The 14,024-nt window shown below is 40.6% G+C and overlaps 1 protein-coding gene across 10 annotated transcripts in view; it reads right to left on the reverse strand.

The window, feature by feature from the left end:
- Positions 1-14,024, reverse strand: part of BDNF (brain-derived neurotrophic factor) — a 78,551-nt gene that overhangs the window by 36,781 nt on the left and 27,746 nt on the right. The window contains exon 1 of one of the 10 annotated variants that reach the window (XM_011964715.1): positions 13,826-14,018. The exons of 8 other annotated variants lie outside the window; for them this stretch is intronic. In XM_011964715.1, the coding sequence (XP_011820105.1) occupies positions 13,826-13,975 (150 nt within the window). In that variant the 5' untranslated portion in view covers positions 13,976-14,018. Of the gene's footprint in view, positions 1-13,051; positions 13,337-13,825; positions 14,019-14,024 lie in introns of those variants that run through there. One more of the 10 variants, XM_011964718.1, reaches the window with a different exon arrangement.

Genomic DNA, 14,024 nt, shown 5'->3' on the forward strand with positions numbered 1-14,024 from the left:
CTTGACTCTTTATCCAATTTGCCAGTCTGTGTCTTTTAATTGAGGCATTTAGCCCATTTATATTTAAGGTTAATATTGTTATGTGTGAATTTGATCCTGTCATTATGATGCTAGCTGGTTATTTTGCCTCTTAGTTGATGCAGTTTCTTCATAGTGTCCATGATCTTTACAATTTGGTATGTTTCTGCAGTGGCTGGTACTGGTTTTCCTTTCCATATTTAGTGCTTCCTTCAGGAGCTCTTGTAAGGCAGGCCTGGTGGTGACAAAATCAGCATTTTCTAGTCTGCAAAGGATTTTATTTCTCCTTCACTTCTGAAGCTTAGTTTGGCTGGATATGAAATTCTGGATTAAAAATTCTTTTCTTTAAGAATGTTGAATATTGGCCCCCACTCTCTTCTGCCTTGTAGGCTTGTAGGGTTTCTGCTGAGAGATCCACTCTTAGTCTGATAGGCTTCCCTTTGTGGGTAATCTGACCTTTCTCTCTCGCTGCCCTTAACATTTTTTCCTGCATTTCAACCTTGGTGAATATGACAATTACTGGTCTTGAGGTTGCTGTTCTCAAGGGGTATCTTTGTGGTGTTTCAATGTTGGCTTGTCTTGCTAGGTTGGGGAAGTTCTCCTGGATAATATCCTGAGGAGTGTTTTCCAACTTGGTTCCATTCTCCCCATCACTTTCAGGTACACCAATCAAATGTAGCTTTGGTCTTTTCACATAGTCCCACATTTCTTGGAGCCTTGTTCATTCCTTTTCATTCTTTTTTCTCTAATCTTTTCTTCATGCTTTATTTCATTAAGTTGATCTTCAATCTCTGATATCCTTTTGTCTGCTTGATTGATTCGGTTATTGAAGCATGTGTATGCTTCACCAAGTTCTCGTACTGTGTTTTTCAGCTCTATCATTTATGTTCTTCTCTGAACTAGTTATTCTAGTTAACAATTCCTCCAACCTTTTTTCAAGGTTCTTAGCTTCCTTGCATTGGGTTAGATCATGCTCCTTTAGCCCAGAGGAGTTTGTTATAACCCACCTTCTGAAGCCTACTTCTGTCAATTCATCAAACTCATTCTCCATCCAGTTTTGTTCCCTTGCTGGCAAGGAGTTCTGCTCCCTTGGAGGAGAAGAGGCATTCTCGTTTTTGGAATTTTCAGCCTTTTTGTGCTGGATTTTCCTCATCCTTGTGGATTTATCTACTTTTGATCTTTGATGTTGGTGACCTTTGTATGGGGTTTTTGTGTGGACATCTTTTTGTTGATGTTGATGCTATTCCTGTTTGTTAATTTTCCTTCTAACAGGCCCCTCTGCTGCTAGTCTGCTGGAATTTGCTGGAGGTCCACTCCAGACCCTGTTTGTCCGGGTATCACCAGAAGAGGCTGCAGAACAGCAAATACTGCTGCCTGTTCCTTCCTCTGGAAGCTCTGTCCCAGAGGGGCACCCACCAGATGCCAGCCGGAGCTCTCCTGTATGAAGTGTCTGTCAACCCCTGCTGGGAGGTGTCTCCCAGTCAGGAATCTCGGGGGTCAGGGACCTGCTTGAGGAAGTAGTCTGTCCCTTTGCAGAGCTCGAGTGCTGTGCTGGGAGATCCACTGCTCTCTTCAGAGCAAACAGGCAAGAACGTTTAAGTCTGCTGAAGCTGCACCCACAGCTCTGTCCCAGGGAGCTGGGAGTTTTATCTATAAGCCCCTGACTGGGGCTGCTGACTTTGTTTCCCAGATGCCCTGCCCAGAGAGGGAGAATCTAGAGAGGTAATCTGGCTACAGGGGCTCTGCTGAGCTGTGGTGGGCTCCACCCAGTTCAAACTTCCCAGCAGCTTTGTTTACATTGTGAGAGGAAAACCGCCTACTCAAGCCTCAGTAATGGCGGATGCCCCTCCCCCGACCAAGCTGGAGCATTGCAGGCTGACTTCAGACAGCTGTGCTGGCGGTGAGAATTTCGAACCAGCGGATTTTACCAGCGGATTTTACCATGCTGTGCTCCATGGGGGTGCGATCTGCTGAACTAGATCACTTGGCTCCCTGGCTTCAGCCCCTTTCCAGGGGAGTGAATGGTTCTGTCTCACTGGAATTTCAGGTGCCACTGGGTGTGAGAAAAAACTCCTGCAGCTAACTGGGTGTCTGCCCAAACAGCCGCCCAGTTTTTTACTTGAAACCCAGGGCCCTGGTGGTGTAGGCACCTGAGGGAATCTCCTGGTCTGCGGGTTGTGAAGACTGAGGGAAATGCATAGTATCTGAGCTGGATAGCACAGTCCCTCATGGCACAGTCCCTCAGGGTTTCCCTTGGCTAGGGGAGGGAGTCGACCCCTTGCACTTCCTGGGTGAGGCGACACCCTACTCTGCTTTGGCTCGCCCTCTGTGGGCTGTACCCACTGTCTAACCAGTCCCGATGAGATGAGCCAGGTACCTCAGTTGGAAATGCAGAAATCACCCACCTTATGCCTTGATCTCTCTGGGAGCTGCAGACGGGAGCTGTTCCTGTTTGCCATCTTGTCAGCCACCTAGTATTTCTAATCATTCACTTAGCAAGATTCTCAGGTTTAAGTAAAAGTATAACTGAGTTACTAAGGAACAATACATCAAGTCATATATTCATTTTTCCCTCTTTCTAAGAGTTTTTTGTTTTTTGAAAAAATTAAATTTAAAAATTTAAAAACTCCTTGGAATAAGCATTTTTAATCTTCCCATTACCACTTTATTCCTTGGCACACAGAAGGGTACTAGTCTCTGCTGGAGAGAAAAGTGGATACTGGGCCAGGGTGACAATATCAGCCTGTCCCTGCTCCAGGTCTCGCATTAATGCATCAAGGGCAAGATACGGTTTCTTACTTGAATACTGTAGGTTGTGGTTATAGACCGCTGGAGTGGTGGTAAGGGGACTAGGTTAGGTGAAGTCATTGGGCTATCATCCTTGCTCTGGTTCTATAGCTGCGCATTTTGGATTGCTATTTAGCTTCTCTAAGCTCCAGTTTCCTCCTCTGTTATATAGAAATAATATCTGCCCAATCTTTTTTATAGGGTTATTTGTAGGATCCAATGGAATGAGATATGTGAATGCATTTTTTGAACGTATGGAATACCACACATTTGGACAAGATTATTATTGAGGTGTGCAATCTGTCTACATGACAAGTGAAATCACGTAGGAATTGCAGTAACAACAAACCAACTGAATTTTGGTCTTAGTACCAATGCCTACTGGGGCACTGCACTAGAGCAAGTTTTCCTAACACCTTATGGAACAGTGACAGTGAGGGTTCTCCTAGGTTTTTATGTGAGACTGCCTGAAGATCAATTACAGGCTCTAGAATAATAGATGCTACTAAGTTTATTTTATTTTATTATTATTTTTTATTTTGCTTTAAGTTCTGGGATACGTGTGCAGAATGTGCAGAATTTGTTACATACATAAATATGTGCCACGGTGGTTTGCTGCACCTGTCAATCCATCACCTAGGTATTAAGGCTCACATGCATTGGCTATTTGTCTGTTTGTCCTGATGCACTCTCTCCCTTCCCCTGCCCCCTGCGCCCCAGGCCCCAGTGTGTGTGGTTCCCCTCCCTGAGTCCATGTGTTATCTCTGTTTGGCTCCCAATTATGAGTGAGAACATGCAGTGTTAGGTTTTCTGTTCCTGGCTACCATGTTTAAGAAAGTCATTGTCAGAGATGTGAAAATCAGAAAAATAATCTGGTATTTTAGGAAAAGCACTTAAAATAAATTGTATTAATGATACATTTTAATGATTAATAAAATACTTAAGGCCATCCTGTATTAATACTCAACCACTTATACATGATTATTTCTAAATATTATACAATGCAAAAAAATTCACATTTTTAAAGAAGTATCTACTTTATCAGGTTACTATTTGTGAATACTCTCAAGAAGCAGGTGAATACAACTCTCAATGCAAGTGAATATGCACAGAAATGGGCAGCAGGATGGTCATTTGCCTGTCTGTCCTGCTCGGGAGTAAAAGAGAAGGCTAGGAACATGGCTGTAGGTTTGGTATTAGAAGGAAAATGGGACCTATTCTGACTTCCTGATCCTGTGATTTTTTTTTTTTTTTTGAGATTCACACACACACACACACACACACACACACAAACTATGCACAAGTTTGCTTCCATGTTGTATAGCAAGAGTTTAAATATTTCTGAGTTAATAATGCCAAATTGTGCTCCGATTATATCAGCATATTTTCATGATCCTTGAACACCACATACAGATTCCTATACTACACATTTGAGCAAAATCACCTCCTGACTTCACAATGAAAGGAGACCTATTGGATTAAGAAGTGGTTTCTAGTAAACCCCAAAGAGATACCTTACTAAATTACTAAATTTAAAGGCAAAATAGTATTCACTAAACTGATTTTTCTGTCTTCTTTTCCTTATTTGGCATAATCATTAACCAAGTTCTAGTAAATGGAAGCGTTCTCACAATTTAAGTGTTTTTAGGGGGAAACACACAATTTATAAATACTGTCAAGTGAAGAACAGATTCCTGAATACTAAAAGACCAATGCATATCTTTGTATGTTAAAAAAAAAATTCATCATAAAATCAAAGACTCAAACACCATCTTTGATTCAGAAGTTGTCCCTCTACTGTAGAGTCATTGTTAAAAAGAGTTCTTCATGAAAGATTCTCAGACAGCAAAATGCTTTAAGACAATGTTTAACAAGCATTTTTATTGTCTCAATTTGAACACAAACTGACACCTGAAAATCAGAGAGGATAAAGAAGTTCAATCTTTAAAAAAGAGAGGTAAGTTATTCCAAAATGCTACCAGTCAATAATTAAAAATTCAGTTTGGGGGCAAGAAGTTCTGAAATAACTCAGAGAATTTGCTCAAGATTTTACTTTTGGACCAGTCTTCTTTGGGAGAGAGTATGTGAATAGGTAATGAAAGCCTTATATGAGAGAGTCAATGAAGAGCCGTATCAAGGAGCACCTGAAGATATATGGATCAATACAGGGAAAAGAAATCCAAGTAGCCCAGTGCCTGGCACTCACTGGGCACTCAATTAATGCATGGTGAATTAAAAAATGAATTAATGAAAGAACCATTTGCTACATATAACATTGTTACTTTAAGAAAAAAGACTTTGAAACAGAAGAAAACATACACGTAAGAACACACACAAACTACAAAATATATGATATCCTAAAGGAGACGTAAATATTAAACTGTTTGCTTTGCTGACTGACGCTATTAATATCTAAAAGCAGTATGAGAGATCACAAAGAATAAGTACTCATTCATAGTTGGAGTGGGCTGCTCATCTTATGGTCTAACTTGCATTTTATGACATGTCCATGTTGCTTAATATCCAAGTGTTCTACAGAAGAGCAAAATAAGTTATAAATAAATAATTAAAGAAAAAAGTAACTCTATCCATGCTAAGGCCTGAGGGAGTTGGGGGAGGAGTCAATTTCTTTTCGTTTATATTTAAAAAGAGAAACTTATTGGAAAACTGTAATATCCAAAGATTTTGTGGTTTCCAAAAAGTGAAGGTGAATGGTGAGAAGTTTTCTTAGTTTAGCTACTGAACTCTAAAAAAATATAATCTCAAAAGTTAATTTCTTAAGCAATTTGGGCACCTGAATTTGGTAAGAACTCTTTTTTTTCCCAGACATGCTGTTCTGTCTAACCCAAAGGAAAAATAACCAATTTTGAGAATCTGTATATAAATAAGGAAAAGGAAAATACAGCACTTTGCAAAGAAATGGGAGGGATTTCTGATACTCGATTCATGATGCTAAACACATCAAGTAGATGATTCAAAGGCAGAAATATATAACTGTTCTCATTAGGATTGTTTATGAACTATAAATAAGGAGTAGACTTATGGCCAATGCATTAGAAAAAAACAAGTACAAAGGCACTTCAGAAAATACCTAACTCCAACCTCCCATTTTAGTGTCATTTCTAAAACGGTTTCAGCCTTCCTACCTTTCTTCCTTCCTTCCCTCCAACGGGGTCTCACTCTGTCACCTGGGCGGAAGAGCAGTGGCACAATCACAGCTCACTGCAGCCCCAACCACCTGGGCTCAAACGATCCTACTGCCTCAGCCTCCCAAGTAGCTGGGACCACAAGTGCCTGTCACCAAGCTTGGATAATTTTTTTCTCTTTTGTAGAGATGGGGTCTTGCTATGCTGCCCAGACTGGTAATGATCTCCTAGGCTCAAGTGATCCTCCCACCTCAGCCTCCCAGAGTACTGGGATTACAGGCATGAGCCACCACACCACATCTCTTTTTTCTTTTTTATATATTCCTCTAATAGAGTGCTCTGTAGGCAGTGGGCATTCAATATTTGCTTAAATTAATGGAAAGTTCTTCTAACTACCACGTAGAGTATGTAAATTTACGTCATTGGTTCTAGAACCGCTCTCTGAAGCAACACAAATTATACCTATGACAGTTCGTCAAATCTTTGAAGCTCTTCCTCAAAATAAGGATGTCAAAAATACATCACACATGCCAACGCTCTAATCTCCCAGCCACAGTATGCATTAGCAATCTGAATGTTATTTCTTACTAATCCTTCACAGTTTCAGAATTCTTCTCAACCCAACATTCAAAAACCACTTGCCATTCCAGCCAAAGTTTTCTTGTTCCTAAGTCATCCATTCCAAGTCCCCTCAACCATTGCTCACATGCAATGCTTTCAAATTCTCTAGCATCCTGGTCACAGTGATTTGGATGTACACTAATTTATCGATGATGTACCTAAAGCAACTTATTTCATTTCCTTGAACTGATAACATTCTAGATACAGTCTATTTAAAAAGTGAAGAATTATTAGCTTCTGCATTTCAGTATTATATTTCTAGTGGTGCAGCCCAAAATTTCAGTAGCTATGATAAGAGCCTCTTGTCACACCACTGGCTTATACTGAACTTGCAGTTAATTTAAAACATTCAGGTTTCCTTTTTACAATCTGCTGGTAAGTCATCCCCTAAAACTGTGCCCCCAAACTCTCTATTCTCTTCTAAATTGATTTTTTTGGACTTAATCATCGTATTTTACATTTAAGTAAATGTAAATGATCCAAATTCTATCATTCAACAGAATGTCTGCAATATCTGCTGGCTTTATGTTTCATATGATAAGCATATCGTCTGTGCCTTCAGACACATTATCAGCCAACATGTCGGTGCTGGATGTATTTTCCCAATGTTGCATAAGAGAGAATACCTTCGAGAGTTTGGCCTAGGAATGTGGCCTGGGACTCTGCCAAGCATCTCTCTCCAGCAAAATGACTGCAAATTTCTCGACCTTCAGATTCTACATGATGTAAAAGAAGTTTGTCTGTGTTTAAAAACACATTCAAGAAATAAGTGAACATGTGAAAAGACAGAAAAACTTGTTTAATTTGGGCATAGTTTCAGTTTTCAAAGGCACATGAAGGCAGAAAGAAAGAATCAGAAAATGGAACTACTGATGATAGCAACTCCAAAACCAAGACTGATTAGACTAAATCCCATGTGGCAAAAATTTTATTTAGTAAGTTTCCTTCTCTCTCTCTCTCCCTCTAGATATATGTGCATACACACATGCACCTTTATTGTAGTAATTTTTTTTCTGAAAAAGAAAGTTTTCTACACCTGATTGCTTCCACGAATGATACAAAGTACAAACAATATGACTTTCTTTGGTTATCATGCAATTTTTTCTCTGCTTACAAGAAATTGGCACAAATCTAAGATATACTATATTCTACTCCCTGAAGCACAGTAGCTGGCATCTTCACTGGCATTTAAAAATTTGAAGACATTTAAAAGAAAATCCACAAGTTTATAGTTGCTGTCTAAATCAACTTTAACATTTCATATATTCACAATTTCATGAGTAAATCAAATTACACATAAGAAATTGTAGAACTAAGCCAACTAAATGACTTTTATAATAGGTACTGGGGAAAAATATTATTAAACCTTTTCCTCCAATTTTTGCCTTTCTTCCAGCAAGACAAATAAGCCATTTTCTATGAAGTTTCTGTCTACATCACTAGTGATAATCTGAAGCAGCCATTAATCAATCTATTAGTGCATTCAGCAACATTTATCAAAGTGCCTCCCCTGCTACCAGAACTGTTTTGGATGCTGTTGTGGGCGCATGCAAAAATGAACTAAATACAGATTTTGTCATCTATATTTCCTAAGTCAATTTGTAATTATTGGTTCCTAGTTCCATAACTTTTTTTTTTATTTTTTAATTTTATTTTATTTTATTTTTTTTGGTGCTGGCTCAGATGTATATCTTCATCTATTCTACGGTTAAGGCAACCCTTATAATTCTCTTCCTTTTTCTTGTTTGTTTTTGTTGTTGTTGTTGTTGTTGTTTGTTTGGTGTTTAAAATCCTGCTTATATATGACTTTATTTTATTCTCACATCTTCTGAAATCATTAACGTTAAAGGTAGATCATAAATCAAAAACATTCTTAAAGGTCTCTCAACTCAAATTATTTGGTGTTATTGTATCTCAGAAAGTGTAATGAATTGCCTGTAGCAAACAAATAACATCAGAACCTCTATACTCAATGCTTCGGTACATATCCCTGAAAATAATAAATGTTAAAAAGGAGGCTAGCCGTTGATTCCTGGCATGCTATTCTACATTTGGCTACATTACAACATTAAAAGGATTCAGTGCATATATCAAATTGTGGATCTGCTTGTTTTAAAATTTCATCTGTAATTCCACATGCACCCCCCACCCCCATACACACTCACCAGATCTGAATATGGTAACAAGGAAATCCTAGTAACTGTAGCATTGGAAAAATGGTTCATATGGAAATAAGCCATTTGGCTGGTAAAGCTGGTGATTTTGTTCTCTAGGTGGCACTATTACTTCAATTTTTGGTGAGTTGCTTAAATTACTTGGAACTGCCCGTTTATTTTCTTTGAATTCCCATTTTATAAATTTTAATTTTATACAAGCTAGTTGTAATTAAACCACAGGTTGCCTTCTAGGTTTTATTTCAATAAGCCAATCTGAAGTTCAGTGATTTTTTTATCATATAATTTTATGTTTCTTTACTATATTGTCTTAGATTTAAGAAATCCTCCCTTGCCTGACCTCCTGTCTCCAAAAATGCAGAGGCATGTCAAACACACAGAGGGTCGTCATAAAGTTTCCGTCAGACCAAAGGAACCAAGATGAAAGCATGTTTAAGAGCTACTAGGTTCTGGGAGATTTCAAAGTCAGGACATTACTATCATGACAACCAATGAAAAGTTCTTTCAAGTGAACCTTTGGGGAAAACTATATAACATTCGTTACTCTCCAGGCTCTCTGGAAATAAACTTTTACTTTATTATGGCTGTCACTAAAGCTTGTAAATTTACTTTGCTTCCCTCCAATCGTTCTCCTGTCCCACACCCAGCCCCCTAACTCACCTAATGCAACCCATCCTCAAACATCAATCTATAAATGAGACGTCGGAGCAATGAGCCACTTCTTAGCATCTAGTATTTTTGGTAAGATTTGTCTCATCAAGAGGATAAGTGCCCCAGAGCTTGTACTTGAACTTAAATACTTAATTTAAATGAAAGCTTCCACACTTACTGACCAGATACTCAAATTTTTCTACAGAAAAGAGAATACCTCCCTGTTCTGCTTAAAGAACACACACATTTACCACTCCCCCACCTCCCCTGCGAAAGGTTTTCAATGTCAGTACATTCGTGAGCTCCATTTTGCATCTGCCATCAGTAATGATTCCATATAGTCAATAATTGGGTCCGTGACCTTTCTAAGTCTTTATAGTGTAAATATTCTAGAAATCCAGTGATGCATTTCAGTATAAAATTATTTAAGATTAAATAATTCTATGCCTTAAGTAGAAGTTTAAGAGGACTTTTAGAACACACATGACTAAGCCTACAAATACCAAAGCCACTCTATGTTTCCTAGGTTTAAATCACACATGCAAATAACATACGGATTTCATTTGCCAGCATAATTTATTGCTTAACATTACCCCATACTAAACAGAGTAAATGGATGCAGAGTGTAACCAGTGTTTGCTCATTCACTTTTGAAGCTCATCTGTGCATGTTATTCATCCTAATAAAGAAAATTTATCACAACACAACTTGATGCGATTCTCGTTCAAATGATTTCTTCTTCCATTGAACAGCAGCCAGCACTTAAAACCTAGAATTCCACAGAATTCTCTCCTCGATTCCTCTTTTAAAATGCAATTCACAGCTTGAGATCGTAGAGCTTGCCAGTGGCTGAATGGCTGCACTAGATGGCTAAGAGTCCTTCAATTAAGCAGCAATTTTGCAATTAGTGGAAACTGAGTGCTCTATAACAATTGTTTGAAAACAAGTTGAGACAAGTTAGCAATTACCCTATAAAAGGGACATGTTCACTTTTGTTGGATAGGCGAGCCCCCTCACACAAATTGAACTCTTCCACGCAGGGAGATACAAGTTGAAAATCAATGTTTTAATCACTAAAATCAAATCCGTATTATGGGCACCTGAAATGGGAGTGCCTTTCTTCTCAAAAGATATTCAGAGTTTAGCTATCATCCACTCTGTATGCTGTCTATTTTTATTCAGGAAGTCTGAAATTGTTCTTCTCTACTCTGGGATTAATTTCCTACATCTCAAAATGTTAATAAACTACTTGAACATGACCTTTCCATTCTGTACCTCTTCAATTTTCTTAAGATTAAGTCTACGATTGAGACCCAAAGCTGCTGGCTGTGTTATATTTCACAGTTCACAGTTCTGTCTTTCTCTCCCTCTACACACACACATACACACACACACACACACACACACACACACACACAGAGAGAGAGAGAGAGAGAGAGAGAGGGAGAGAGGAGAGCGCCCCAGGTTTTAGAAGATGAATGTAAAAAGAATGTAAACAAGTTCTCTGCTATACGATCAGGTGGGCGTGCCCAGCTCACTGTGTCTGCTGAACTACAAACCAGTGCTATTCATATGAGAAAGAAATGATATCAATCATCTATATTTTGACTATTGAAAAGGTGGGACTCTTAAAGATACCAGGAAAAAGGGAATAGCTTACATTCTCACGGTGCCCCCTTTAAACAGGAAATCCAAGGACTTTGAGCCAGGATTTTAGAAATTTGCATTTTTTTTTTTTTTAAAACAAGATTTTCCCCTCCTGGTGAGTCAAAATGAACAAGAAATATCCCAGGACCTCCCTTCCCTCTTTGGCCATTAATGAGATTAAGGCAATTAACTCGCATAGTATAAATAATCATTTGAGGTGATGACTGCATTTTAGGCAAATGACGACTTTCTTGGTTCCCTTGATTTACAAGTAAAAGTTACACACATTGAAAAGACACTCTGAAACAGATTTCCTAAATGCTTCATTTTCTGGATACACCAATGTTGACCTACTATACATCTTAAATGGCTTTAAAATATCACCTTAAAATACACGAAACTTCCAGCTACTAACTCAGCTCTGAATGGGCTATGAAAGGCTCCAAAGGTATGTGAAAAATTACTGTTATTTTGCTTTAAAAAATGTGATGTCTAAGTGTGTCTGCAATGTTCTAATGCTTCAAAACATGTACGTAAGCCTTGTTTATCTGGAAATCATTTCTTTCTGCTTATATCATTTATAAATAGAAAATGTTCTGTAATAACTTAAAATAGTTCCACATACATAATGCTTTTCGTGTCATAATACTTACTACTGGTCTATATTTACCAACATTTATCACATTTTACAAAATGAAGTAGAAGAAAAAAAAGACAACGACTTTATGGCGCTGGAATTCCAGTAATGGTGACCAACATGTTTTAAATTCCAGTAAAGGTTATGGTTACATTTCAACAAGTGTCTCTTTCCTTTCTCTTACCTCTCCTGCTCACCCAGAGGTAAATTTACCAAAAAATAAAAATAAAAAAATAAAAAGTCTCAAGCAAGGCATTTGCAAAAATCAGAAAACACGAACAGGTGTTTAGTGATGGTTAAAAGGTGCTGTTCCCAGGGTCAAAACTTTGTGGTGTAATTTCAACATGCTATGTTACCTATTATGTGTAATGTCTTGAATCGCTACATGTCATAACATCAGAAATCTCCAACCTAAAAATTATGTTGCATGAGGTAAGCATTGAAGCCACACACGTTCAGACAAATTAAATCTGTAATTATGGCTCAATAAATTAAAATGTAAAGACATATCAAATTGTAAGACCGAAATGGCTTTTGACCTTACAACAAACTCATATAAAAATAGATTTTTCGATAATAATAAAAGGGAGAGAGAGATTTTTCAGGATATTGAGCCAGCAGGGAGGGGTCTCATTTAATAGCATATCGCCTTTTATATGCAGTTAGAAAATCAACGTTCCCAATTACATACTACTTTGCTTTAAAAGATAACTGTACTAGGAGGATTAATAAACACTCAGAAATATGCTTTTCTTCGCTTCTGGCCAAGAACATTCCTGCGTGCTTGTTGGAAAATGTTCTTTGGTTGCTACTGACATTGAAGAGTAAGTGCAAGATACCTAGAGGGCCCTAAAATAAGATGCAAGAAGCCCTAACACACCACCAATCGAGGCTTATCAGAGCTCCCCCAGCGCGAGGAAAACTTGCATAGAAGCCAAACAAGAACAAGGAGTCAAAATCCACCGACGACGAGTCGCAAGCCCCACCGAGCTGGAGTCAGCAGCACCATTCAACAAGTCCCTCCTACCAGCTCTCTAAGGGATCCCGCAAAACCTTCCCTTACCACTTCCCCACCCCCAGCCTCCCGCCCCCAGTAGCTGCTCTTGGCAGCATGGCCGGCAGAGGGCACCCTCTACCTTCCCTAGCTTCCTTCTCCGGGTCCCCTCCTCCTCCTTGCCTCCCCTCCACCTCGGTCCCTCATCCCCGCTCCACCCCCAACACAAAAACACTGCATCCTCCAGTTCACCCTCGCAGCCCCAAGGCTTCTTCCTTAGGGCTGCCCCTAGTCTGTAATCTCCCCTTCTTCTTGCCCGTCGGGCACAGAGCCCCCAATCCTCAGCTATTTCTTTCCAGGCGCAACTCACTCTCACCCATTCCTCTTCCCGGCTCTGCATCCCCAGAGACTAACCCGAGTAAGGAATCCCCCACGTATATCCCACCTAGTCCCCGAAAGTCAAAACTCTAACTTCCTTGGAGGGCGCTTCAGAAGAGGGGCGCAGGCTGGGTAGAGATGTGGGTTCGGCCCGCCCGGGAGTCTCGCAGACCCTTTCAGTTCCCAGCGGTAGTAATTCCACCTCCCAAGTTTTCTAAGCTACATTGGCTTCGGACTTGTAAATCCACTTCAGTCTCAACTCCTGGGGAGCAGGTAGCCGTGTGCAGTCCCGGGGACGACGCGGACTCAAGGCGCAAGCTTCCCTCCCACTCCCCACGCAGGTCGGCGCGGGGACCACCCAACCCCTGGAAGGATTCCTAGCCTAGCCTCAGCACCCTTCCCTCAGTCAGGGCCCCCGACAGCTCTGGCCCCCTAAGTCTCTCTCGACTCCTCCTGGGGTGGGGGAGGACTGCAAGGGATCCCCGGGTCGCCGTCTTGGCTCCCATCACGCAGCTCTGGGTCTCCTCCAGGCCTTCTGTCCTCTACTTCGTGCCTTCCCCGGGTCCCTTTTTCCCTGGTAGTGCCGGCTGACCTTCTGGGTTGTGGGATGGGGGAGAAAACTCCCCAGGAGCAACTCCAAATCCTCCCTTCTACCGGCGGGGAGGAAAGAAGGAGACTGGCCTCGTCCCACAACTTTGGGGGGTCCCCCAGTCAACTTTCTCCTGCGGACCGGCAGCTCCCGTACCAAGCCCCATGCCCGGCGCTTGCCTACCTCGGGGTCCACACAAAGCTCACGGGTCCCCGGCGGCGGAGTCACATCGTGGTTCCGATTCTGGCTCCAGCGCCCAGCCCGAGTCCTCGTCGCGGTGCTGCTCCCCGCCGGCCCCACAGCAGCGGTGGCAGCTGCATTCAAGTGTCTCATTAAAGCCCCCCGAGCAGGAGATGGGAGGCGCACCGGGCCGGTTCCTCCG

Source organism: Mandrillus leucophaeus, unplaced genomic scaffold (assembly GCF_000951045.1).
Source record: "Mandrillus leucophaeus isolate KB7577 unplaced genomic scaffold, Mleu.le_1.0 Scaffold700, whole genome shotgun sequence".
Classification (NCBI taxonomy): Eukaryota; Metazoa; Chordata; class Mammalia; order Primates; family Cercopithecidae; genus Mandrillus; species Mandrillus leucophaeus.